Source organism: Hemibagrus wyckioides, linkage group LG21 (genome assembly GCF_019097595.1).
Source record: "Hemibagrus wyckioides isolate EC202008001 linkage group LG21, SWU_Hwy_1.0, whole genome shotgun sequence".
Classification (NCBI taxonomy): Eukaryota; Metazoa; Chordata; class Actinopteri; order Siluriformes; family Bagridae; genus Hemibagrus; species Hemibagrus wyckioides.
In genome coordinates this window covers 4,041,088-4,068,175 of record NC_080730.1, presented here as the reverse complement: position 1 = coordinate 4,068,175, position 27,088 = coordinate 4,041,088, and the positions used below count along the sequence as shown (strand labels likewise).

At 36.4% G+C, this 27,088-nt stretch overlaps 1 protein-coding gene across 10 annotated transcripts in view; it reads right to left on the bottom strand.

The window, feature by feature from the left end:
• Positions 1-1,030: 1,030 nt before the first annotated feature.
• Positions 1,031-27,088, bottom strand: part of LOC131342293 (band 4.1-like protein 1) — a 94,240-nt gene continuing 68,182 nt past the window's right edge. Inside the window, exons 9-27 of one of the 10 annotated variants that reach the window (XM_058373016.1) lie at positions 26,752-26,904; positions 25,727-25,824; positions 22,623-22,798; positions 20,907-21,073; positions 19,266-19,289; positions 18,792-18,827; positions 17,410-17,559; positions 13,761-13,847; positions 12,095-13,630; positions 10,568-10,618; positions 8,827-9,132; positions 7,914-8,039; positions 6,704-6,796; positions 6,158-6,205; positions 5,962-6,051; positions 5,635-5,715; positions 5,321-5,437; positions 5,122-5,167; positions 1,031-4,834 (exon numbers count right to left, since the gene is read on the bottom strand). In XM_058373016.1, coding sequence (XP_058228999.1) covers positions 5,159-5,167; positions 5,321-5,437; positions 5,635-5,715; positions 5,962-6,051; positions 6,158-6,205; positions 6,704-6,796; positions 7,914-8,039; positions 8,827-9,132; positions 10,568-10,618; positions 12,095-13,630; positions 13,761-13,847; positions 17,410-17,559; positions 18,792-18,827; positions 19,266-19,289; positions 20,907-21,073; positions 22,623-22,798; positions 25,727-25,824; positions 26,752-26,904 — 3,348 coding nt within the window. In that variant the 3' untranslated portion in view covers positions 1,031-4,834; positions 5,122-5,158. The remainder of the gene's footprint in view (positions 4,835-5,121; positions 5,168-5,320; positions 5,438-5,634; positions 5,716-5,961; positions 6,052-6,157; positions 6,206-6,703; positions 6,797-7,913; positions 8,040-8,826; positions 9,133-10,567; positions 10,619-12,094; positions 13,631-13,760; positions 13,848-17,409; positions 17,560-18,791; positions 18,828-19,265; positions 19,290-20,906; positions 21,074-22,622; positions 22,799-25,726; positions 25,825-26,751; positions 26,905-27,088) is intronic. The other 9 variants (XM_058373013.1, XM_058373014.1, XM_058373015.1 and 6 more) reach the window with 9 other exon arrangements.

Genomic DNA, 27,088 nt, shown 5'->3' with positions numbered 1-27,088 from the left:
TGCTGAACTAGAATGCTGCTTTAAAAAGTTTAGTTTAGATTTTTTAATTCTAATCGACTGGTTTGTTTATAAAGTCAACTAAGGGTTTTTTGCTTCGATTAAATGTTCTTCAGTTCTAAAAGGGAAAGATCCAGACTGATATTTAATCCTCAAAGGCGATACGATGAAGGAGAACTTCACATAAGCTTCATGTGTTCAAATGATCTTTTGGATGGTTTATGGTTCCGAGCATCTGAAGGGCCTCGGAATTTGTTCTGAGAAGGAAAAACCGGCTATTCTAAGGCTCTACATGAAACCTTTAAGGATTTCTCCAGACAAATAAACCACAGAAGAGTTTTAGGTTCTTGATTAAACCTACTTATTAGATAGGGATTAAGTGATTTTTACTTTTATTTATTTATTTTTTTTAAAAAGCTCCTGAAGGGCCTGTGGTGCTGTACGTACCTCAGGAAGAATCCCTGAAGGTTCAGTGTAGAACAGGGGTTTTATTTTAAAGAGATTTTTATTTAGAGAGCTGGTTTTGCTTAACTATCAACTTTTATAGAATGATTTTTAAAATAACTTTTTTAATCATTTAATGCAAAAACAAAGCAAGAACCTTTTTAAAAAATTTAAATGCTTTCATTGGATTTAACTTAAAGCTTTCATTTACAAAAAAAGAAAAATTCATCAGCATTGCTTTACAACTGTTATGCATGTGTTATAAACGCCAGAATATATGGCAATGACCATATTATAGGTTGTGAATTAATAAAATAAAAAAGAAAAGAAAGGAAAAAAACACAGAATCTCTCTACACAAATATATACAAGGCACTTTGCCTTACTTCAGTGTATATCCTGTTTATCTCCCATCCCATATCCCTATACCTCTTTATTTCCTTTGACGAAAAACTGAAAAACTGTTCGTCTTTTGCCTCAAGTGGCAGTGACTCTGACAGTAAGGCACCCGATATTTTTTTTAAAGACACTCCGCAGACTCGACAGACATTAAATTACACCTTGATCGCATTTATACATCAGATCCAGACTGCAGCTTTGAATTTTACTGTTGAGTAAATTGGCAGAAACCATACATGTTTTGCTTATTTTTTCTTTTTAAATGCAACCAAACCATCACTCCCTTCAACAAAAACACACAAGCAAATAGCTAACATAATCATCATCATCATCATAATAATAATAATACAAAATCAAAATAAAAGTGTATTGAACACAACTCTGTGGAAGCCTGGTGACATTTCAGACAGTCTTTAGACATTATTCAGGAAATCCAGTGATGACAGGCTGAAAAAAATCGGCAATAAAATAAAAAAATAAAAAATAATAAACACAACTCAAACAGCAGATGTGAGACGTCTCTCATCCCCGAGAAAACTGTAAGAGAAACAGAAAGCCGTGGCTGAAGACGGAGGCGAACACGTAAAGCTTTAAATAGAAGAGTAGAGTTTTGAGTAGAGTTTTTACACAGAGTTGTGGGTTTTTGCGTGATTTTTTGTTTTAAATCTATAGTTGCATTATAACTACAGGACAGGATCATTTTGGAGGGACTGTGCACTTTAGGTCAAAAGTTTGGGGACACCAAGCATATCAAAATAATATTAAATTATAAAAAATAAATAAATAAATAAATAAAAAATTATTTAAAAGGAAAAGATACGGTTCTATTTTTTCATCAGAAAAGAAATCAATCACTAACTATATTGATTTTTTTCATATTTGCTCTTATAATAATTTCATGTAAAATATGACACTGTCAGAAATACTAATAAGTACGTTTTCTTGTTTACCGTGACAACGTGATCCTTTATGCCTTTATACATACTGATAACATGAAAATCTTTATAGTAGCTTTAAAAAATGCTTTTTAGGTCCTTGAGGGATCACTGATACTGTTATAGCTTATTAAAGATATTAAAGAGACAGGACATGCACTTTTAACTTCATAGTGTGTAATAAAATAAATAGGAAACAGATTTCTTGATGTGAAAGTAAATGTACGTCTGGGGTTTTAGCGAATTGAACAAAATCTAACCAGTAATAAATTTAAAGAGAATTTTAACATTAACATTTAACATGCACTTGGGACGTTTGTTTAAATGTTGAGAAAATACGGTTTAATACATTTCTTAATTAAAATAAATAAATTTAATAAATCTCTTAATAAATTAAAAATAAAAACTTAAAGGTGTCATTTCCATTTTTTTTCATATACGTGTGTGATGGAGGACATATTAAAGGAAAAAAATATGGTGTCTCCCATATGCATTTTAGAGAGTATTTATTTATTTACTGCTTAAATATTCAACTTTCTATTTGCGCATATTTAATGTGTATTAATATCATATAAGTGGTTCATGGGCCACATTTTCTTCAATGGTGATTGGAATCTGGGCCATAATAATAATAAAAATAATACTTTATGGGGAAACTGGACTACACTGCAAAAAAACATGACATCAAATTAAAACATCTTGGATAATCTGTAGTCAGACAGGTTAATTAGTTCATTTTATTCGATTAAACTAAAACCTAAGATCCATTTTCAGAGCTGTCGCACTTATCCTACAGAGATCTGCAGGGAACCTGGAATCTACTGTATTCCTTGAGATCTCAGGGCACAAGATGGAGGCCAAACCATCTCAGAGAACCAAACCATCTCACACACATTTACAGTACAGACAGTTTAGAGATGCTAATCACTGTGTGATTGGATTGAGGGCAGAAACCAGGATACATAGAGACTCCTAAAGCACAAGGAACTCCACGCGGAGACGGGAATCGAACCCCAAACCGAAGCATAAACATGAAGCCTCCAAACATGTTTCTAGAAATTTCTACTTATTTCAAGCTTTATATTTTGTTACTCTATTGCCTAATTGGGGGCAGAGGTGGCTCAAGCAGTCAAGGCTCTGAATTGGTGATCAGAGGATCAGGGTTCAAGCTCCAGCACTGCAAAGCTTGAACAAGGCCCTCAACCCTCACTGCTGTAGAGGCGCTGTATCATGGCTGACCCTCTGCTCTGACCCCAACCTCCACAGTTGGGATATGATAGATTTTCACTTATATTCTATTCCATTCTATTCTAATTACAAATAAACACTTTTATATTACAAAAATGATCTTATAATCAGAAACACCGGATATATTCGCCTATATTTAAGATAGTTGTTCGATATATCACAGCATAGCTCCAAGCTCAAGCAGCTGTAAGATTAAAATCAAGTAACGTTCGATTCCTCACAGATTCAGATCATCGTAGTCAAGATCAAGTAGTGTGAGAGGGAGACGGTTTAACGCATCCTCCTTTATCCTGAAATATCTCTTCTTCAGCTTTGAGGCATGTTTAGCAAAAATTGAGCATTTTGAAATAAACTCTAAAACAAAACAAAAAAAGAAAGGAAAGCAAGGTGTCAGCAAACTTTTAATGGGTTACGCACGTGAAGAAATCTTATCACGCGTCTTTCCAAATTCCTAGTAAAATAAAGTCAATTTTAAGTTGTTCTGTTCCTCCTTTCTGAAGCCAGGCTTTGTGTCTGTATGCGTCTGCACTATGAAGAAGTCAGTGCTACAGTGAGAAAACCCACAAGCTCACATTCACAATTCATTTAAATATTTTTTTTATATTTATATATATACACACACACATATATATATATATATATATATATATATATATATATATATATATATATATATATAAATCTCATTCATACATTTTATCAAATAAAAATAAAACATCACATCAAACATTTTTTAGATACAACATTTATATTAAAATCTCCCCCCCCCTAAATTCTTTCTATATATGGTTTATATAGCTCTTATTGTGATAATTATTATCATTAGAATTGTTCTGATTATTATTAATATTATTCAGTAAGGATACAGTAGGACACGCTGGGGCTCAAGAACTCACACTCCAGAAACGGATGCAATGAAAATGAAAAATGTTTTTTTTTTTTTTTCAATGCATGGTGCAAATATAGAATTAATCGACATGGCATCTGAGTGGACATGACAGACGTAATGTCCGTGATTAATATTATTTATCTGAAAATGCTGCTAGTTGGACATTGGACTCTTTACCCATCCACACCAGCTAATCATGCATATGTATGTTTATAATCGATAAATACGCCCAGTTGTAATTAACAAGCAAACACTTTTTAATAATCTATTTTATATATATATATATATATATATATATATATATATATATATATATATAAATTAAAAAAAGACAGCAGGTGAACATCGTATAAGTGACGCAAGCAGAAAAAGCAGAAGCGTGACTCCAGGCCATGTCTGAGCTCGAATCTCCTCTAAAGTCATGCGTGAAAGAGGAACCGAAAGTATCTCCACCAAAAAAAGAAATATTCCACAGTAAACATGAAGGATTATGGGTATTTTAGAGCGAGATGTATACTCCGGATGTAACAGACGACGCCGACGCCACACACGAGACGGACGCTGGGTTACTATCCGTTTTTGTTTTTGTCTTTTTTTTACCCCAGAGTTTTCGGAAGTTTCTGCTATTCACAGTTTAAGAGGCTAAACTGGAGATTGCTATCAACATTTATACAGTTCATTGGTAAAATAATGAAGAGAGGGGTGAAAGAGAAGCACTGTGCGCAGTGGTCAATTCGGAGGAAGTGCACTGCATTGAAGGGGTTATGACATCAGAGTCTGAGGGAGAAGGAGCCACAGACTGGGTGTGTTCGGGTTTGTGGGGATCGTCTAAGTAGCAACGGTTAGCTTCTTGTAGCTGGCTGTAGAAGATGGGGTTGAAGGTGAGGCTCCTTTCTTCAGTCTGATGAGTCTGTCTGTGATGACTACATACACACACACACACACACACACACACACACACACAAGCATATAATTGCACCCGTCATCACTTTATTCATAATAGTCATAGCGTTCTACTGCTGACCTGCTCTCTGTTTTCTGGTTCTCACTGTCTTTATTGTTTTCAGTAGAAAATATATTGCGGCACAATTAAGTAAAACAAAAATTTGAATTTGCAAATAAAGATAACTCCTAAATTGGGATTTTGTTTGAACTGAAAAACTACAATAAATTTAAATATATTTTGTAGAAGTGGAAAAATTGTTCCTACCGGGAAAATTGCAGCAAAGGGGGCACAAACTTTTGCACTAGCGAGTCTATAAAAACAGGTGCAGATTTATGACACGCTCATAAAGAACAAGCTACAGTTTGTTCAGTGAGGAGTTCAGCATGGAAACGTTTCTGTTTATGATTTTGAAGAATCAAACAAAAAAAGGAATCGACGAATCGACTCAGAGAATTCGACTCACCTCGGATGTCCTGTGTTTCTCTTTAGAGGAAGCGTTTGTTTTTCTGACCACTACAGCCTTGGTCACGAGCATGTCGGGATGCTGATGTTTGGCCTCTTGTATTGCCATCGCGAGAGCCTGGAAAAGAGTCGAACTCCTTAAAGCGGTGATTCGTTCCTTCTGAATTTGATTCATATCCAGTAACAAGGAGTTTTTTTCATTCTTCTTACGCCTCAGCAATTTTACAGCAATAACAAACTTCAGTGAGACTTGAATAAGGTCATGATTACTCAAAAATGCATTTATTTTCAGCTTTCGCTTTATGTTGTTTTCACCTGATGTTGGTCCACAGCGTCGTCTCCTGTGATGATGATCCTTTTCTCGATTCTTGTCTCCGAGTATCCTCCTTTAACCGTCTGCAAACGGAAAACGTCACCGATTTATACATTTAGACTTACTTTAATCCAAACCAATTTTTTTAAAAAAAGATGCTAATATTTATTTTTTAAATGTATCGAAACACAAGGCAAAACAAAATAAAACTGAAATAAATTTTTATTTTTTAATATTTAAAAAAAAAATGGAAAAATGATCAAACAGAACCAGGCTTCGCATTTCTACTGCATTTTTATTTGCATTTTTTATTTTATTTAAATCTTCACCTTTGTGACCTGCGTCGTAGTTGTGGAAGTGACGTTTTCGTTGCTGATAGGAGACACAATAAATTCCTTCCCGATGCTGGCTGTCTTAAGCTGAAACAAAAACAACACAACCCCCGAAAATCAGACATTTCCTGTTAAACGGAATAGGATATGTGAACGTCTCAGAAGATCTGCATAAATATTTGCGTGCACTCACGGGAGAGCCGTTCTCTTTCGCTTCCTTTAGCCTGATCTCTTTCTGCATCTGCAACGGACGATCAGACGGCGTGAGTGTGCGAATTAGTTAGTTGAAGGCTTTAAGTGTGGAAGCAGCGACACTAGAGAAAGCGACACTAAAGAAAAAGGTGCAAAGACGGTGTCGAGACAGCAGATGGCAGAATCGAATCGCTATTAAAATGAATAATAAATAAATAAATAAATCAATCAATGAAAAGCGACAGTTCAGGACGTTTTGCAGTAGAGGGCAGTGTGTGGTTACAGATGAGATCGTCCCAGGAAAATCAAAGCAATAGTGTTATTTCCAAAAAAAAAAAAAAAAAGACAGAGAGAAATAGATTGTGTCTCGTTAAGCCTCTGTACACCAAACATGTATAAAGATATAAAGCCAACACAGACGTAAGAACGACGACAGAGAACGTACAGAGCCGGGCTTTTTTTGGTTTGGTTTGGTTTTTGTGCATCACATGCAGGATGAATAGAGACTACACACGGCTCCATCAGAGAGAGGAGAGACAGAACGTACCGGATCTCCCTCCTGCGGCTGGATGACATCATTGTCGGAGACTACGGTCTCCTCACAGTTAACATCACTGCCACCCACCTCCTGCACAGGCTGCTGGTACACACCACACGCATTGTCCACATTAGGACAGCACACATTTGTTTTCACACAAGCCTGCTCTTATAAGGACACCCCGAAAAATTCCCTGAAGCCAACTTTTAAAGACAAGCTCTAAAAATAATTGTCTCGGCTCGTCGGGTGAGCGAGATGAATGGCACGGCAGAACGCTGTGATTAAATTTTAATAAGACACCTGTGGGGGTACACAGACAGGAGGTGCTCGCGCTATATTACACACACACACACACACACACACACGCTGGAGATTAATGAATCGTCTTCCTTCTTTTATCTCATTAATTTCCTGTCGATTTTCTGATTATCTAACACTCAACTAATTCTAACGTCATCCAGCAGAACAAATTTCTAAATTCGAGAGCAAGAAAATGAAACATTCATGAAATGAATGAATTACTGACACATTTGGCCATCTTGCAAATTAAGAAATGAGTGAAATTTGAGATTAAACTTAATCTCAATTAAACTAAATTTGACATATATTTTTTTTTTCTAAAAAAAAATTCTATAAATATTAGCACCTAAATATTAGGCGATACAATTTATAGAATATTAAATATTTGCTGTTTTTTTTTCCTTGCAAATTCTTATTTGGTCAAAGGCAACAACAGAATACCAAAACTCTATTTATTTGAAAAAATCATACTTTATTTGTATTTATTTAACATTATAAAGATATTTTATACTTTGCTATTTGTTTTATATTCAGTTAAAAACTTTCATAATATAAATTTAATTTACATTTATCGTCAATAATAAATATAATAAATATTTATACAAAATATATATTTATATATATATATATTTTTTTTAATAATAAATTTTCATTATTTCTCTAGAGCAGTGCCAAAAGTTCTTTTTCACTGAGGGGGCATTTATTTATTTATTTTTGAGGTGAATTAAGTGAATAGAATTCGTGGTTCGAATTATTGTGCATTTTGCACCAAAAAGAATATTCTGTAAATTTTTCTGTACATTTTTCCACAGCACTAGCGTGCTAGGATCTGACAGTGAGTCTAAAGTATAAAATAATGATCAGAACTGTACTGATTTTTCAGGACGGAAGAGGAAATACCCTACAGCTTATCTCTTACCTGATCTGGGATGTCTGTAATGTGAGGAACCCCAGAACCGTTGGATTGAGGTTCCACTCTGGAGTCTCCTTTTCTCAACATATGCGCCATGCTCACTGCGGTCGGATCTTTCTTGGCCACAGGCGGCTGAACAGAAACAGATTTAAACATGTATTACTTTAGCACTTACTTCTGTCACTGTTTTAATAACAATGATTTATGTTCATCTGACTGCAACTACACCAAACTGGCAGAAAAGTACCACAGAACAAAACAAATATATGAATTATATTCTCACAACAGACATGTTCCCTCATGCTGACTAGAGAAAGCAGCACCAAAGATGAGTTTTCCTGAGGTAAACTAGCTAGCTAACTGTTTCCTGCAACATATATATATGTTATGTTATGAAATTATTAATGCATCAACTAAAATTGTGTTACCTAGCTACCTAGCACAAATATGTGCTAACTAGCTAGCACAAACCTGCCTCGATTCCTAGCTAGTGAGGTTAATGATGGTTGTTTTGTCATATTTAGCACTGTTCTATGAAAATTTCTTGGCAAATTTTAACATTTTACACATGGATTTAAGGCTGAATGGTGTGAAGATGCTTGATGTAGTGAATGGATGAAACAAGATGAACAACGAACCAGGAAATAATAGCAACCAAGATGCAACCAACCAATAAGCAAAAAACAAAGAATTCATGCAAAAAATGTGAAAATATTAAGTGAACCATATAAACATATATAATAAATGAATATTCTCAAGACCTGAAATGAATAAATAAAAAAAAAACAATGATATTATTGAAAAGAAAATGTCCAAACACAATAAAAATGTCCAACAAAAAGGATGAAAGACATATTTGTGAGTTCTGTAGATCCACAGCTTGGTGTCTGGAAACAGATCAGCGGAAATGGTTCCTTACAGGTTCCACTTCATAGTGGACGCGTTCTTCATGTACTTTCTCCTTTGTGAGCAGCCCATCATGAGATCCTGTGATACGGGTGATGCTGAAATCCTCTGAAACACCGAGCTCAGCCATGCCCCTGGAAGACTCCTCCATTCCTCCCTGAAGCTCCATGAACGCACTGAAGTCAGCCTCAGCCTCCAGGCTGGAAGTAGAACTGACCGTCATGCTGGAGCACTTCCGTTCAATGCCCAGGTGGGCTTCCCTCAGAGTCACTGCTGTGTTGCGATCGTACTCGTATTCGCTGGAGGACAGTGGTCGTCGCTGTGGGACACAGAAAGACCAGGAGCAGCAAAGGCAGTGTTACTCCACCGATGTTTAGAGAACAGGACTGAATGGAAGAGGTGGTGCTGTTTCTCTAGAATTTGAACATGCAACTTTAATGGTTGGTCAGTCAACTTACAAGGGGAAGTGTGGAGCAAGATTACTGAAGTGACAAGGGGCTTGGGGAAAGAGACAGTTCTTATAATTCAGCTAACATAGCAGGATCATATTCTTCCATGTAGCAATAGCATGCTAAAAGTCCAAACTTTATTCAGTCGTCATGATATAGAGTTACGTATATCACTGTTTTTCACTTTGTTCCAATGTTTAGTTCTAGTTTTTTGTTTTTTGTTCTAGTATGCATCGCTTTAACTCATGGTTAGTTCCAGTTTTTAGGGTTATAAATGTTGGGGGTCTTTAAGGCTCTATCTCTAGCTATTTTTAGGGTTAAATATACTGATTAGGTCTAGGATATGAAGCTATAACTCTTGCTTAATCCCAGTCTAAAGGACTGTAATGTTTGGTTAGTGGTTAGTCTTCTGTGGTCTCTGGGGATGAGAGACTGGGAAAGTAGAAGAAATGGTTGTGTTCCACTTCAAACCACAAAATCAACTGTTTACTTGAGTGACATAAACAAAATACTGAGGAGGTGGAAGCAATTGTGATGTCCTTGTTCTAAATCTCTAACTCCAGTCCTTAGGTCGCTAATTCTGGGCTAGTCCTAATTTTTAAGGGACACACTTGCAATTAGTCTCAGTATTTAAGGCTCTCACTCTTGGCTAATCGTAGTTTTTAGGATCTTGCCCTCTGATTAATTTTAATCTTAAAGGAATGTTTGCTTAGTCCTAGTTTTTATGGTTTTGCCTATTGGTTAGTCTCAGTCTTTAAAACTCAAAATCTTGGCAAATCCTAGTATTTAGGGTCTTGCCTTCTGGTTAGTCCATTAACTTTTTTGGTTTTTAGGTTACCGCCTCTTGGTTAGTCTCAATCTTTAAGGTTTTATTTTGGATAAGCCTTATTTAGGGACCATACTCTTTGTTAACTCCAGGTTTTCTGCCTCTTGGTTGGTTCTAGTTCTAAGGTTTAGGATGCTTAATTTTTGGTTTAGTCTCAGACTTCTTATTTTAACTGTGTATTCAACTGTTTTAATAATTTCCAGCCTTAGGGCTGTCCCATCTGAATGGTTCTAGTCTTTCAGGCTATCTGTAAAATGAATTATCTTGTTGGAGGAGACACTGAAAACTTTGAGGTCTCAATCTAAACATGAAATGGAAATTAAATGGATACAGCCAACAGGATTGAAGGATTTATTACTGGGGATGAGTGGAAGCATTTTGATGTTATGAATTTTTCACATAAGTATGAGGAATAAAGCCATGCAAAAACAAACAGCTAAGATGCACAAATAACCATGGAGTTAGTGAATATAATAGACCTTAACTTCATCTATTGTCTCCTCATAAATGGCAGGAGTGGAAAGAGGTTCCTGTAAGAGCAGGAAAGAGAAAGAAAGCATCTTTGAGTTAGTGCTATTAATGCAAAAAAAGACGGAACGAGTGAGAACTTTTTTTTGACACTTTACAAAGTGCATACTGCAAGACAGATTGTTTAAAAGCACTTGTAAAGCACCTGGTAAAGCTTTTGGCACAGGACTGGATGGAGTGCATGGAATAGTTGGAATTCAAATCATTTCATTGAATTGATTAACACAGTTTACATTTGGCTTGTTAAATTCTCCAAAGCTTGGTTTTCTAGATTGAGATTAAAACATTTTGCATTCCAGCCATGATCTCAGTGTTGTCTAGTGGTCAAAAAGAGGGGAAAAAATAACATCCTATATCACTGTCATGAAAACACCATCTGCTTTTGTTGGCCATTTCAGGGCCTGCCTTGGGCAATCAAAACAAACCAACAGCAAAAACCTTGTGATTCAAAGCTCGACAGCAGCCACACTGTTTTCGGCAATCACAGTGTGAGAGATTGTGAGATTACGTTGCTCTCACATGCTTATCATAGCACTGGCTCCACACACTCTTTTGTGCCAGTGTGTCTGTAGATCTTTTTTTTTTCTTTGCGTCTGATCTTGGCCTAATTCAAATTCCTTTTATTTGTTTCACAGCCCAAAAAAAATCTGTTTGCACCTCAAAGTGCAAGCAAAGTGTGAAATAAATAACAGGTTCTGTGTTGGAGTGAGAAGGGCAAGGAGTCTCATGACAGTCATTTTTAGATTTACAAATGCCTGTTACATATTTGATGCAAACCTCATGCAGCATACATTTCTCTTTATGAGTTCAATCATCACATGATGTGCTGTAAGAGAAAAGTGGTCTTGTGATCAATGGTTTTCATTACAGAGACTGGCCGATTGCTTAGCCATAAATTTTGGGTTTCTATAATTCAAAAATGTTAAAGATTCAGCCGGTGCAATTAAGAGACCTTAGTGATAAATTAGGACTACTGTTTTCCAACAGGAACATCATGGATGTTATGAAATTCCAAGCAAAAATGTCATAGAGTTATTAACACAATGCAAATTGTTCAAGAAACCACTTCAGAAACTCACTGACTTCAGCAAAACAAACAGCATGGAGAAATCATGAGTACCTCAGAGCCAAAGCGGTATGTGAGAGCCTTGATTTCCTTGCAACAACTCAACAAATGGGAGCTGTAGAAATTGGGTTGGAAGGAAAAAGCAAAGCTCATGGTTGAAGAGAGGGGAAAGCAAAGGTGTTGGGTTGAATGGGAGAGTCAGGGCTTCCAAATGGTCTCATGCGCAGGCAATGTTACAAAAACACTAAACCGGTGTGGCCTTCTCCAACCCCTCTCTTCACAGAAACTGGTGGAGAAGTTAAACGAGCTTTCAAGCAATAGCAAGGAACATGATGGAATGTGTGAGTCAACTGGAAGCTCATGCGATGCTTTGTTCCAATGACTGAAAACAGAAGATGCCAAGCAGAGTTACCCCGTGCTGTTTCTTCAAAGCTTCCGTTGCAGGTTCTTTGCTGGTATTACGGCTGTTTCTTAGGATCAGTCCTGACTCTCTGACCTTCTTGGTTTTGACCGGAGGAGTTGGAGGACCACTTTTTTGCAGTGCTTGGTTCTTGGGGGAGAACATTTGAACATCCATGGCCATTTCATCAGACTGGGGAAGACCTTCATACCCTGATTTAGGGGTATATTTGATCATCTGTTCATCCTGGATAGTGTTTCCTGTGAGCAGACACTCGGTATATGTGGTTGATTGCTGCTCATTGGTTTGTAAGATGTTATGTTCTACTTCCACCATGGATAAAGGTGGTGCCTCTTGAGATCTGGTGGTTTTGTTGGAAGTAAATAGAGTATACGAAGAGCTTGTGTCTCTGGAATCAAACCTGCTCGGGTCAAACTGTCTTTCTAGAGATTCATACATGCTATGTCTTTTAAAATGTCTTTTCATCTGTCTCGATTCTTCACCTATATCTATGTCATCTCTGTACTCTTGACTCTTTGCCCTCTCTGGTTTTAATGGGACTATCCTTGTTATTTCGGTACGAACATGCCCTGCAACCTTTGTCCTTCTCTGCACCTTTTCTGCCAGGACCTCTTCAAGACTCTCCTGTTCAATATTGCTGATCTTTTTTTCAGGCACAAATTCATCCATTCTCTGGTTGTTTTCGTTCTCCGGCTCTTCTTCGTTTTCACTGTTGTCAATCATGATGATTTTGGTAACCTCAAACTTGATCTCAGATCTTCTTTTAACCTCATCTTTTATGGGACCATTGATTGAGTCAGAGGCATCTTGATGATCATCAACATTAATGCTCTTTGCCTCAACCAACACGTCCTTTAGTTGATCGCTTACTTGTTGTTTGGCATCATCGAACCCTGTCTTGTCCAGATCAGGTACCTCTTGATCTTCTTCCATGGCTTTGTTGAGCTCCTTCTCCTTCTCTTCATTTAGTGGCCTTTCTTTCATTTGTTCATTTATCTTCTCAGGCAGGGGTTCGGACCAGCTTTCAGTTCCTGGTTTCCTGGTTGGCGTCACCTCTTTTCCGGATGTATTATTGTCTTCATCAGATTCCTCTTGCTGTATGTTTGATGTCTCGGTTTTAGTTTCATACACAAACTCTGGTCTTCCCAAATTCAGACTCTGTGGTCTCGTTTCTTTATGTGGTTTGTCTGAAGTGTATTCCTCTTTTGATTCTTGTAATATGTCCACCTGGGTTTCTGTGGTCTTTGGTTCAATCAACACCTCTGGTACTATTTCTTCGCTCAGGTCGATACCATGCTTTGATTCATCCTTTGCTGGTATCTTCGGAGATGGAAAAGTGTCCATCTGAACCTGCATTTCTTTACCATCTTCACCAGTTACTTCAATATGTATCATCCTTCGTTCTAAAGGTACTTCAGCGACCAAAGGCAGGGAAGAAACATTGGCTTTGCTCTTATCTTTCTCTTCTATTTCATAGTCAAGTTGGTAAGTGTTCTGTTTTTCAATTAACACCCACTCCTCAGAACCCTATGTGTTGATACAAATGGAAGATCGTTAGCTTTTACTGTCAAAAGAAGGCGAAGATAAAGTTTTGTAAGGTAAGTATGGCAGTTAAAGCTTATTTCATTAGGAGTTAAATATTTGCAAGCAAAGCGACCTCGGGCGAAATCACCAATGTCTTCTGGATGAAGTCCTCCATTGAAAGGCTGTTAATAGGTTCCCTTCCACCTGCTCCAATTGCCTCCTGACGGTCATGCCCGAGACCAGCAGGAGAGAGCGAAGAACAGTAATTAACCGCTATCTCACTATGCTCCATTTACAGTTTAAGGTTAATTCAAAAATAGGAGACTCTGTTAGACACTTCACTGAAACCAAGTAAACACTAACATACAAACAATTATGAGAAAAATACACGTTTTGCACACACCGAAATTCCGGCAGTTGGCTTAATTGGAAAAATCCTGGCAACCAACTGTTAGAGTTAGCATTATCAAGAAAAAGATAACAATTTTCCTGTCAATACACCTACACATACTTGGATATCCTGTTTCCATCACAGAACCAATTCAAAATAATATACACTCTAAGAAAAATGGGCTCCTTGAGGGTTTTTGGATGATTGATGGTTTATGGTGTAGAGTTCTTCAAAACCTTCAAAGATTGCCCTAGAGAGAGCATAGAGGTTGCTAGAAGGAAGCATTTGTGTTAATAGTGCCTGAGAAAAATCAATTGTTTTGATTTTACTTGAACAAAAATTGCAATAAAATGTTTTGTTGTTTTTTTTTGAGGTTTTTGAGTTGTAGGTATCTAGGAAAAACTCTTATAGATCCTAACTGCAGGATTTAGGAGAAACCCATTTTAAAACAGACATTTGTTATGACTTTTTTTTTTAAGTTAAAAGCAGGTCTGAATGCTTAATTCAGGAAATCACTGTAGAAACAGGGTCAACACTGCCTTTTCTCTTGGCTTAGGAACAAGTAGAAACTCCCAGTCACAAATTAGTTTTAGTGCTACACAGAAGATTTTTTAGGGCTAAGATCCAAAACTTTGTGATTTCCAGAACAAGTTTAACAATCTATTACACAAATCGAGGCTCACAGTAGATAATAGTCAATATCCTAAAGCTTAAAGGCGAGTGATCTGGTGCAATCCTATTTAGTGAGGTGATAAATAAGGGCCTCGTTTAATGGAGAAAATCTAATCTGAAGTTTGATCACAATGAGATTCAGTTCCCTTCAAGTCCCACGGGTTTCTTTTAGTCTCATATGGCTAAGGCTAATCTTGCCAGCTAATCAACATGACAAAGCAAGGATTATGATATGTCTTCAGAAGGTATGATGCAGTCAGTTCTTTTAATGCAAAACTAATTATAAGATGTCTTTCAAATGCCCTTCAACAACTGACTGAACTCACTAAAATTTGGAACTATAAGAAGCTGCATTTTAGACTCCTGATTAATCAGGAAAAAAATATCGCTAAAGTGTTCAATATCATCTGTTTTTCTGGCGGAACCATTAAAAATTCTATGTAGACTCCTAAAACCGACTGTTTGCCTTTCAGAACCCAATTACAAAGCCAGAACTGGAAACCATTTCAATAAATAACCATTTTAAAGATTGTGATATTTAACCATGATACGTTTAAACTTAATTCCAAGGAATTTTCCAATTTAAACACTCTTTTTAATACTTTTCATCATTCAGATGTTTGTGAAATAAGTGTGTTTTTTTGTCAAATGCTTGAGTTTAGAGGTAAGGCAAGAAATCAGTGCTGTAAGTCTTCCACAGGAAATGATTACAATCACACCACGGACGCAGAAATGAAAAATTCATTACAAATTGGACTATAAATTATATTTTATGTGAAGCCCTGATAACTAATCTGGGATTTTTTACAACTCTGTGCTTTCCCATGCAGATAACTAGGGTGTTTGGCAAGAACAACAAAACTGTAAGATGTTTTTACTGCCCCAAAGTGCCAAATAAAATCTGATGTCTTTCAAGTTCATAAAATCCTTAATGATGCTTCAGAGACGCTGTTTTTGCAGCTTGTAATGAAAATTCACCATTAATTCTATGGTGCAGTTAATGAACTTAGATAATTTTAGATACAACTTTGCTTCCAATCAGAACATTCTGGAGAATTGGATCATGCATTCATCTTCATCTTAATCAGGGTGGTGGTGGAAACACCTGAGTCTACCTGAGTCTAGCCAGGAATACAACTTGGATGGGATGCTAGTCTACTGCACACACCACACACACCTAGTATTGCCAGTTATCAATCCCAGTGGAAGGTTAGAGGAAACCAGAAAACATAGAGGAAACCCAGAGAACTTTGGCAGAAATTCCACCTCTCCAGGCACACTGGTAGTGTGAGGCAGCAATGCTACCCAGTGACTCCAGGATAGTTTCATCAGACAACATTATTTCTGAAGAAAGGAGGCACTGCCATTTCTCAAATCATAGCTGAAGGAGATAATATTGATCGGCTGTCAGTTCACAATCCTTCAAAACGTAGTAGAATAAGTTTTCACTTCCGGCAACGTGCTCAAATGATGTCCAAAGGCTTTGTCTGGAACTTTCCACATCAACAATACCAGCTATCATCAACACCAGGAAAGTTCTATTCTCTGTGTTTGACCTGGGGGATTCACCTTCTTCCACTTTTTCTTGATAAACTCCCTTATACGTGCTTATATAAAGCTCCTCCTTCCTCATTATCATGTCATTTCTGTAACTGAAGCCTTAAACAACCTTCAGTGTAGTAATGCAGGAAAGTTGGACCTGATAGGTTTTGGTAACGGTTAACATATAATATCATAATGATTCATTGTTAGATTTTTTTGTTAAGCAATCATTCACAAAATATCCAAACAGCATGATGTCTATAATGTTTTTCCTGAACTCAACATGCCCCAAGGAAGTCTATTGGAAAATATTATTTTGTCATTTCAAACTCTAAAAACATGCATTTATTTAAAAAATAAATAAATAAATAAATAAATAAATAAATAAATAAATAAATAAATAAATAAATAAATAAATAAAAACACCCTTCAGCTATTTTAAAGAGTACCAAACGCTCAATCATGGCTTTTGTTGTTTTTTTTTGTTTGTTTGTTTTTTTGAAGTTTATCATTGGAGTAGTCCTTTAATAGAAGACTGGTACAATTTTCTCAGGAGAAAAACAAGTTCATTTTAAAAGCTTTCAGGGCTGGTTTGACATAAAAAAATAATAATATGAGGGGTAAAAAAAAGAAAAAGCAGAACATGCCATTGGCAGTAGCCAATGAAAAATGACTCAAAATATCCCAAAGTGAAACAAAGCACCTTGACCAAAAAGATGAGATTTTTAAGAAGCGGTTTCATGAGAAAAAAAAGTTAATTAAACGAACTAAATAAATAAATTAATCCATCCATCCACCCATTGTCTATACCCGCTTATTCCTATAAATGAATAAATAATAAAAATAAATAAATAAATAAATAAACAAACAAACAAATAAATAGATAGATAGATAGATAGATAGATAGATAGATAGATAGATAGATAGATAGATAGATAGATAGATAGATAGATAGATAGATAGATAGATAGATAGATAGATATAAAGAGTTTAAAAAATACCCTTTATCAAAAAGAAAATACAATTCTGTAATGCACATCACCATTTAGACAAATTTCATCAATGCATTTCATTGCTGGATTTTAAAAATAAAACCTGTCGAAAATAAAAGAAAGGACACATGAACGATCCAGGTTTTCAGCTCCAGTACTCAACCCTAACGTTATCTCATACTCACAGCCTTCTTCTCGGGCGTGTCACCCGGTGAGGTCGCTGAGAGACGCTTTTCCCGATTCATCAGCTTGCTGTTGGGTTCCCTCAAGGCTCGCTTCAGCTCGTTGATGCTCGCCTGGTGCTTCAGCAGCATGTCTTCTGATTTATCCAGAAACTACAGAGTGAGAAAGATGAGACAAGAGGATTTTCACTGCTTCATAGGAGTCAAGGTTGGTCAGGGTTTAGCAGGAGCGCGATAGATAAAAACTGTTGGTCATTGAAGAGAAAAAAGTCGATGACCACAAATGACAAAAATTAACTACACAGTTATATTTTTTTATCTTATTCACAGCTTGTGTTAATTTCCAGTGCCAAATGATCTGATCTAAACAGACAGCTTGGACACTTAAGTCAATTAGCCGAGGAAAAGATCTTCAAGGAAAAGATAAAGTCAAGGAAAAGATTGTAAAATAGTAATGAAACTGTTAACATCCCTCTACAACAAGTAGTATTTAAGATTACAGATGTCCAATTTTTTCCAGTATTGCTCTGAATAACAGAGGAGAAAGTAATGGCACCCCTTCCTCCCAATTTTGGGGTTTTTTTGGGTCTCTCAGCCACAGAACATCATGATTCATATTTGCAATCTCCTGACACCTCTCTGTTTCACCCCTCAACAGCCCAAATTTATGATTTTCTTTGCTTAAGAAGCAACACAATTTTCATCTTCTGTTATTTCCGTAATACACAACAACGCCATTTGTTAAGTTCAGTAGTGGAACCTCGGCATAGGAATTTAATTCGTTCTGGAGTCAAGTTCCTAAGTTGAAAATTTTTGATGTAATGCAGATAAATGTAAATGCAGATAATCCATTCCGGCCGCCCAAAAATATGACCAATATTACCGATACGAAGTGTATGTAAACTGCTTACAAAGAGCCAAGCCGAGCATTCCAGGTCAAGGGTCCTCACAGGACGTCGTGCCACCAAGCTTGGGCTAAAAATAGAACAGACCACCCATGCATGCTAAAGGTAATTTTAGTATCGTGGGTTGGCTCTATCGAAACAGCTTTTGCTGATGGAAAAAAAATTGTAAAATTGGTAAACTTGCTTTGGTTGGCTTTCCACTGATGCAAGCAAGTTTTGAATGGCTCCTGGACATACATACAACTTAGCTAGCATTTAGTTTGTTGGTATGCCAAAAATGCTTTGTATGACGAGGCAAATTTTCAATTCTTAAAACAAAAATTCCTAAGGGAGGGCATTCGTATGCTGAGGTTCCACTGTAGTTATAGTTATCTTGGCCAGTCAACCCTGTTTGGCAAGCATTCACACTGTAAAAAAAATCTATTGGTCTTAAGACAGATTTTAATAGCAGATCAATGAAACCCCTGGACTAAGAGTTACCTCCTGTTTGTGTCGAGGAGTTGACTCCATGTCCAACTGACAAGTCCCAGGTGGAGGCAGAATAAAGAGAAGCACACAGATTGAGGCAGTAAGTAAAAAGAAAAAGAGCATTCAAAGACAGATAGAATGAAATGGAGGACAAAGAGGACAGGATGTGCTTAGTGAATGTGTTAAGATGACAAAAACAAGTGAATAACGAGAGAATGAAGTCCCTCTCTTCCTCTGCCATGCATTTTAATGAGAAATTGGGGGAACTGCTTTAAAAAGGTTTTGCTGATAAAACCTTTAATGCTAATCCAAGCATTGGAGTGACAGCATAAGCTCATTTTTTCTGCCAGAGTAATAAATGGGCCAAACGCTGAACCGTCCGCAGCACAGAATGTAATTACACGTGTTGATAACTGGACGTTTCTTCGAACGCTGATGATATGTGAATGAACAGAGCCACAGAATAACTGCAGTAGGGAATGATACCTCCTGTTTAGCATCATGAGTCTCCTTTCGTCAGCAAAATGGGGTCAAAAGAAAGACAGAGATCACCTAAGATGAGACGTGAAAAGCAGGGTGTAGGAGTAGCATTGTGAAGAATTAGTCTAGGAACCAAAGATTCCATAAAGTAATGTAATAAATATACATAAATGTTCCTCATTGTCAGGTTTGGAATGCAAAATAGTGGTATGCAGTTTAATGCCATAGTGACATCATAACGTGTTGTACCTGTAGCACGTTGCTAATAGCCTGAAATACTGTTCTAGCTGGTTGGATTAGTCCGTTATTTGTTTTTAATTTTAACAGCTTCCAGGCTGTAATCTAGGAGCACACGTTGTTTTAGTAATTAAATAGAGATTAAAAGAATGTTAGCATAGCTAGCACGCAGCTCTGACATCCTATAGTTAATTGGATTTCAGGACTAAAGACTATTCTGGAAACTGATTAGAAACAACGTCAATTTATTGACCATTCTCATTTCCCTTTTAATCTCTCTGAGCTAATAATTCATTTATTATTATAACTGACAGTATCCTATTTGCAAAGTACTTTCTTTTCTTATTATTTGTAACCTAAATATGGTATATTTTATATTTCCTTCTATAGTTATTTTGTTTTAAGGAATGTGGGATATAAATAAACTCATCTTGACTTGTCCAATAGAACACAGTGGAAAAAGTACAAACTCCAGTATGGCTGCTTAGGGAATTATTTAAAAAAAAAAAAAACAAGGGCAAGAAAGAAACAAACATGAAGAATGGGCAATAAAGGAGGAAGGAACTCCAGAGTGGTGGTTAATATGAAGCTCATTTGAAAGTAGACACTCAGGACTTTAAGAATTTTTAGTGTTTTATTAGTATTTCTGTTTTTTCCTAACCTACTAGAGGCGATATTTTCACAGAAAAGTTCCAAAAAAACAAAAACGCTCTAATTGCTCTAAGTGCTTGTTCATCTAAAAAGCAGCTAAAATATATCTTCAACCAGTAAAATTCTGTGTAAGGTTATCCAACAGAGGGAAAATCACACTTCTAAAACACACTGAAAGCCAACAGACTCATTTTATATCAGACTCACAGCCTGATTTCTTAAAACTGAAAACGTCCTACGAGTCGATTTCCACACTGGTATGCTAGTGTACTGGTAAAAAGGGTTCATTGCTATGCTTAAGTATTGTTTTAATTGTTCAAATTGAATACTTGTACTTCTTCTCTCGTTTAGCAAAGCTTAGTATAAAATCTCAGAGTCATCTGTTTTAAAAAGCATGATGAGGTCAATTTTTTGGTTATTTGCTAACTTTAATTGGATATATAAACAACTAACAGTTGTTTATATATAATGCCAGGTTAGCACGATTGCCAGGTTAGCATTGATTCCAGCAGCTAATCTAATTAGCTGGGCAGGCAAGCAAGTCAAAAGGCTAATGATAAATATTGGTACATAAATATATGGCTACGTTACTTTCACTTAAGTCTCATTTCTCTGTATTTTTTTCTACCCCCAATCTTCTTGGTTTAAATTGTTTTGACTTCTTTTTAAATTATTTTGACTCTTCGTGTCATAAATTCTTCTCGGCTCGATGTTATGTTTAGCTGTGCCTCAAACCACAGCCACATTTTCTCTCTTTACCTTTATCTCTTTCTTCTTGGTTGGGGTGGTGACACTAGAATCTTCTTGGTCCTGGTCGAGACTCAGGTCAGGTTCTCCGTCCTCGTCTCCTGAGAAACATTGCGTCTCGCTCCTCTGGGATATGGCGTCCTGACGTTCCAACATTGTGGACAGCGGCCTGGAGAACTCTGATGGATCCAGAGCAGAAGAAAGGCCACAATTTTCACTGATGCACAATAATGAGCAAAAATTATTTCATTGTTTTAGAACACTTTAGAACCAGGTCTATTTAAGGAACCCCAGCTTCAGTCCCAATTAAAACCATTTTAAAACAATTTAAAAACAGATCTATTTAAAGAACCACTTGAACCACTTTAGTCCCAGTTAAAACCACTTTAGTACGCTTTAGAACCAGATCTATTTAAGAAACGACAAGAACAATTTAGTCCCAATTAAAACCACTTTAGAATGCTTAAGAACCATATCTATTTAAGGAATTATAAGAACCACTTCAGTCTCAATTAAAACTACTTTAAAACAATTTAGATCCAGATCTATTTACAGAGCCACAAGAACCACTTTAGTCCCAATTAAAACCACTGCAGAATCAGCTCTATTTAAGGAACCACAAGAACCACTGTAGTCCCCATTAAACCACTTTAGAACTCTTTAGAACCAGATCTAAGGAACCCGCTGAGGGACCTCTTTGTAAGTGTAATGAGCTATTTAGCAGATTTTTGACCATTAAAAAAAATTTTTTACTCGTATTCTTAGAAAATAAATGTTCCATCTGGCACCCTCTAGACATGTACAGTTGGCCCTCTGGTTAAACCTTTGGGGGTTCTATTGAGAACTTGAGCATAGAACCCAATTAAAACAATAAACTACTCAACCTTTTTGTTTAAAATAATATTTCCATTGTATTTTAGGTAAATATGAAAAATTATCATTTTCAGTGATAATTGCTTAATAAAAAAAAATAGAATAATAAATAAATAAATACAAATTATTAAATTTAATTAATAAATTATTATTACTATTATTATTATTATTATTATTATTATTATTATTATTATTACCATACATTTTTTAATAACATCTGAAATGACGGAATGTCATAGGGGAATGTCGCTACTACTCTCAGCTCTTTTAGAAGAAACTGTAGTGTCCTTGTTTTCTCATATGAGGCCCATTTCTTTAGCCTTTTGTTTCTTTCCATTTTTACCTCTTGTGATTCACACTGAACTGATAGTGATGTCACTGATATTGGATATTGGTTTTGCTGATTTGAAAGACTGTCATCAGATGACAAGATATAGCTCACAGTACAACATAATCCCATCTTAACAGTGACCTGAACCTGATCTTGGTCAACTTCCTAAGGCTTGAGAGTGGATATCCACTTAAAGTAAAAAAGACATCGTAAAAAAAGAACCACTTTACGGAAGGTAAAAAAAAAAGAAAAAAGTACCAGCTAGTACTGACAACAAGGTGAAAAAAATGATGCTTAGTGACCTTAAAATTTTAATGAGCTTTTTGTATCTGCAGAACCTCAGGGATGCAGCAAATTCATGTTTAATTCACGAGTTCTAATTGCCTGCTGGTGAAACAACGGCTTGAAAGAGGATTGAAAAATCACGTCTTGGAAAATTAGCTTTACTCCAAATGCAATTGATTTCTGTAATAAATGAACAGTTTCGATGCAGAACAGAAGGATCGCAAAGGAAGTGTACAGACCTCCATCCAGACTGCGGGAGAGGAGATGCCTCTTACTGGTGGAGCGCTCGAAATGAGGGGCAGGGCGATCGATCAGGGAGCTCGCCTGCCTCGTCTGGGCCTGTGTTCGTCCGCTGTACCGGAACTTAGAGCCCATAACGAGGAACCCTTTAGGAGGAGGTTCTGGAGACACTAACCTGTAACAAAACATCAGGCATCAGCGGGTAGCAGGTTGTACATGCAGTACAATTCAGGTTCTTTTTAATTCAGGTTCTTTACTTTTTTATGGCTGTTTTAAGAGATCTACAGTATGTCCTCTGTAGATGTTCTCTGTAGAACCCTACAGCCAAAGTTGATAAATTTACAGCCGTTAATCAGTCAAAACTGACTGAATGTTTCTTTACACAAAACAATACAAAGGACAAAGTCTAGGACCCTTAACTACCCAAAGAACCCTTGAGGTAGCCCCTTTAGAACAATGCTTTTGGAGTGATATAGCCATTATTTATTATAATTTTACTCTTAAGTAGCAAAGGTTCCATCTAGCTCCAAAGGGTTTTTTAGTAGGTCAGTCAAGGGTTCTGTGAAGAGCTGTAGAACACAGTTCCAGTGAATTACAACCCATGTACAAATCTATTAGCATATACCACAGAATACATTTTTTCTTTTTTACTAAAAGTGTAAATTATTACCTATTGTTACCATTGAAATAAATCCAGATCCCAGAATCAAAAACCGAAAACAAATACCAAACAGAAGCACAAGAACCAGCTCACTTCCATGTAAAAACATTTTAGAAAGCTTAGAACCCTATCCATCTAAGGAACCCTTTTGTAAAAGTGTAAAATAGTTATTTAGTCTGATTAATTTAATCATTTTACTCTGATACTTTTAAGGTTCCATCTACAGTACCACATTAAAGGGACCTTCAGTCCCTCTGGATAAACCTTTAAAGGTTCTATATGAAAACCTAGCCTAGAACCCGTTTAAAATAATTAACATTTCAAAGGATTCATTTGGGAAAAAAATAATACAAAAAATTTAATAATAAAAAAAAAAAATAATAATAAGAGCATAGTTTTATTTTATTTCAGGTAAATAAAAAATAAATTAATTACTTAAAAATAAATAAATAATAATAATAACTATTTTTATTTAATGTAAAGCAATTATAATAATTACTGATTTAAATTAGATTAAATAATAATAAGAAGAAGAAGCAGAAGAAGAAGAAAAAGAAGAATAAATACAGGAGGCAACACTATGTATATTTATACACTTCAGTACATTTATTTATGGTATTAAATAATTTATTTATGCTCTCTTACAGTCTCTGAAAATAAATGAAACTTTACGGTTGCTTGTCACTAGTGTGAGACCCTCAGGGGTCAGTTATTTGAACCATTAATATGTACACTGTTTATCAAACTCCTGGGAAAATGAATGTAGCACACTATTAAAAAGTATTTAATGACTCTTATTGCTCTTGAGGTGTAATTATATAGCGTAAATGATTTTAAATGTGCACTTTCCCAGATTAAATCCACATTCTGAAGGTACTCGATAAACTCTGTGGTGAACTGTACACTAAAAAAAAAAAAATAAAACCCAAAGGCAAGTATTTCGTGAAAACCAGTGAAGCAGGATGAAAGAATTCCTCAACTGTAGCTGCAATTCTACAAATCACCACTCCTGGAACAAATGACTACTAATAAAGGTGCTTGGTTTTCTTCTCAGCGGTGTAAACAAAATAAAAGAAACACAAGTGTTTAAAAGCGAGTCTATACAGAGATGGAGACAGAGACGGAGATGAAGAACAGCCCACGAATAGAGGAAGAGAGAGTAGAGCAAGGCTTAAATCACAGAGTCGAGCTGAACCACACCTCGGATATCCAAGAAGCTCCGGAAAATTTCACTACAATTTTTCCATCTGCCAAGTCTAAATACTTTTGATTCAAGTCTTGGTACTTTAGGCTTGTTTGGTTGGTTGGGTTTCATACAGCACATAAATACATGTTGGGAAGAATATTGGCTAACTTTTCTTAAGAAATTGATGGGGGGGGCAAACAAATTTTTAGCAAAAAATGACCTTAGCATAGATAAAAAAAAGTCATTTGAATTTGAAATAAATGTACACATTTCTCACATCCAGTGATTATTTTAATTGTTGTTTTGTTTTGTGTATTTGTTCATTCAAAATGCCTAGAATGTCTGCTGCTATGTTGTTTGCTGGTGAGTCATGTAGGTGAGTCGATTCCTCGATTCATATTCAAATTGCATCAACAAAAACTAATAAATACATTAGCTGAAGGAAATGGGAAAAATATTGCGTAACTTTATTTAAAAAATCAGTGGAAAAAAGCAAACAAATCTTTAGCAAAAAATTACCTTAGTACAGATAAATAAATAAAAAAATCGCACAAAATAAATAAATTTAAATAAATTTAAACATTTCTCACATCCAGTGATTATTTTCATTTTTAGTTTAGTTTAGTTTTTCTTCTTCACTCAAAATGCCTAGAATTTGTGCCGCTTTTTTGTTGTTTTGTGCCGGTGAGTCATGTAGGTGAGTCGATTCAGAGATTCGGAGATTCATATTCAAATTGCATCAACAAGAAAAAAATACATTAGCTGACTGAAATGTCGGGAAGAATATTGCCTAACTATATTTTAAACATCGGTGGAACAAAACTAAATAATTTGTAGTCATGCTGGTGAGTCGATTCCTTGATTCAGTGATTCATATTCAAATCGCACTAGAGTTCAGCTGGAATAAGACTGAGATTTTTACACACCTGCGCATGAGTGCTGGGTTCTCACCTGCCTAATCAACTGCACTGAAGTGGACTTAAACACACCAGGGCTCCGTTCAAACAGCTAAAGTTTGAGTGAATGCTGTGCAAAAAGGTGTGATGAGCAAGGCTGGGATGTATATTTATTCATTTATCTTGAGTAAGCATTTAATCCTGATCTATCAGAAGGTGTGAGGCTGGTGATTCAGTCGCTAATCCAACAACTGGAACGTTTCTGGGAGAAACCGGAGAACCTGAAGGATGTAAATAAGAACTCTCAAGCTGTACCACTGGTCCACCCAAGGCTTACCATCTATAAGCAAGATTGTGTACCTGAAGAAGGTATGATGCTCAATGCAGACCTTCCAGAGTCGTTTTGCAGCTCTGTGGTTATTCAGCTTGAAGCCAATGGTGCTCTCGAACTGCTCATACTGTGAATAGAAGACAGGATCATTTCTGATGATTCATTCTGTCCTCGACTGACTTATTATCAAGCTTCAATGACATCATGAATGACTTTGCTAATTTAACAAAACATTGCACACACACAGCCCCCTGTTTTGCTCCAGGGCCTAATTAAACGATTTAAAACGTATAAAACGAATGACTCCAGGTCTGTTACCTTTAGGAGAGATTCCCAAGCTAAGCTAGGAGACAAATCAGACTCATTTAACAGGAGCGTGGCATTCAGGCGGCGCTCTAAATTTGTCCATCTCATCCCTTTTTCTGGGTACTGATCTGCAGCTGTGATGTGGGAAATGAAGGAGCTCTTTATGTGTGCGTATGTATGTGGCTCTGTTCTGCCAGCAAACCATCAGCAAGCCTGTCACTCAGAAGACCGACATGCTGAGAGAGGACTCATGAGGGTTTCACAAATCAGAGAGGTCATCCTCTTATTCCCTCCAGTCTTATTGACATTCATCAGCCACACCATGCAACACATAATAGCTCGGAGACTCGAGAAAGCACTTAGAAATGGGGTTTGCGTCTCTGTCATTATGCTCCTAGATGCTAAGATCAGGTAACATGCCTTTAAGAAACACAGAATCAAGAAGAAAACATGACAGAGGATACTGTTACTGGAAAATAATCAATAAGGATGTGACGTGATATGAAGTGGGCTGATATGTCTCCTTGTCATTGATTATTTTCCTGCAACAGCATGACAGTTTTTAAGTAATTAATTCCTCACTAATCTACTATAAACTTAACTAGCACTTACTGCACCATTTTCGCTCTATTTTACCTTTAAGGAAAAATTACTTCCCAAAGTTCATGTTGTTCTGGAAGAACTTTCACCACTCTGGTAGGATAAGTATGATAGGCAGAGAACAGAATCGAGATCAAAAGAGACGGACCTCTCCTGGGCGAATCTTGATGTAGAAGTTGCTCCTTTTATACGAGATTTTCAGGATCTTGGGCCAGGCGAAGCGGTTAATCCTCAGGCGGTCGCGGTAGATCAGCAGGCCGTTGGCGCAAACGCCCAGCATGATTTCAATCCCTTCTGAATCCTACCTCAGAGGATCAGCAAGACACAAAACAAGAGAGTAAAGTATCAGCAATCTCTGAAATGTATTTGAGGCCTGGAATAGCCTGTGCTAGATCTACTTTTTCCTGGATACCTTTCGCATTGTTTGTGCCTTGTTCACGCTCACATGTGCAGATACGGACATCCTGATAGAATACATTTATAAG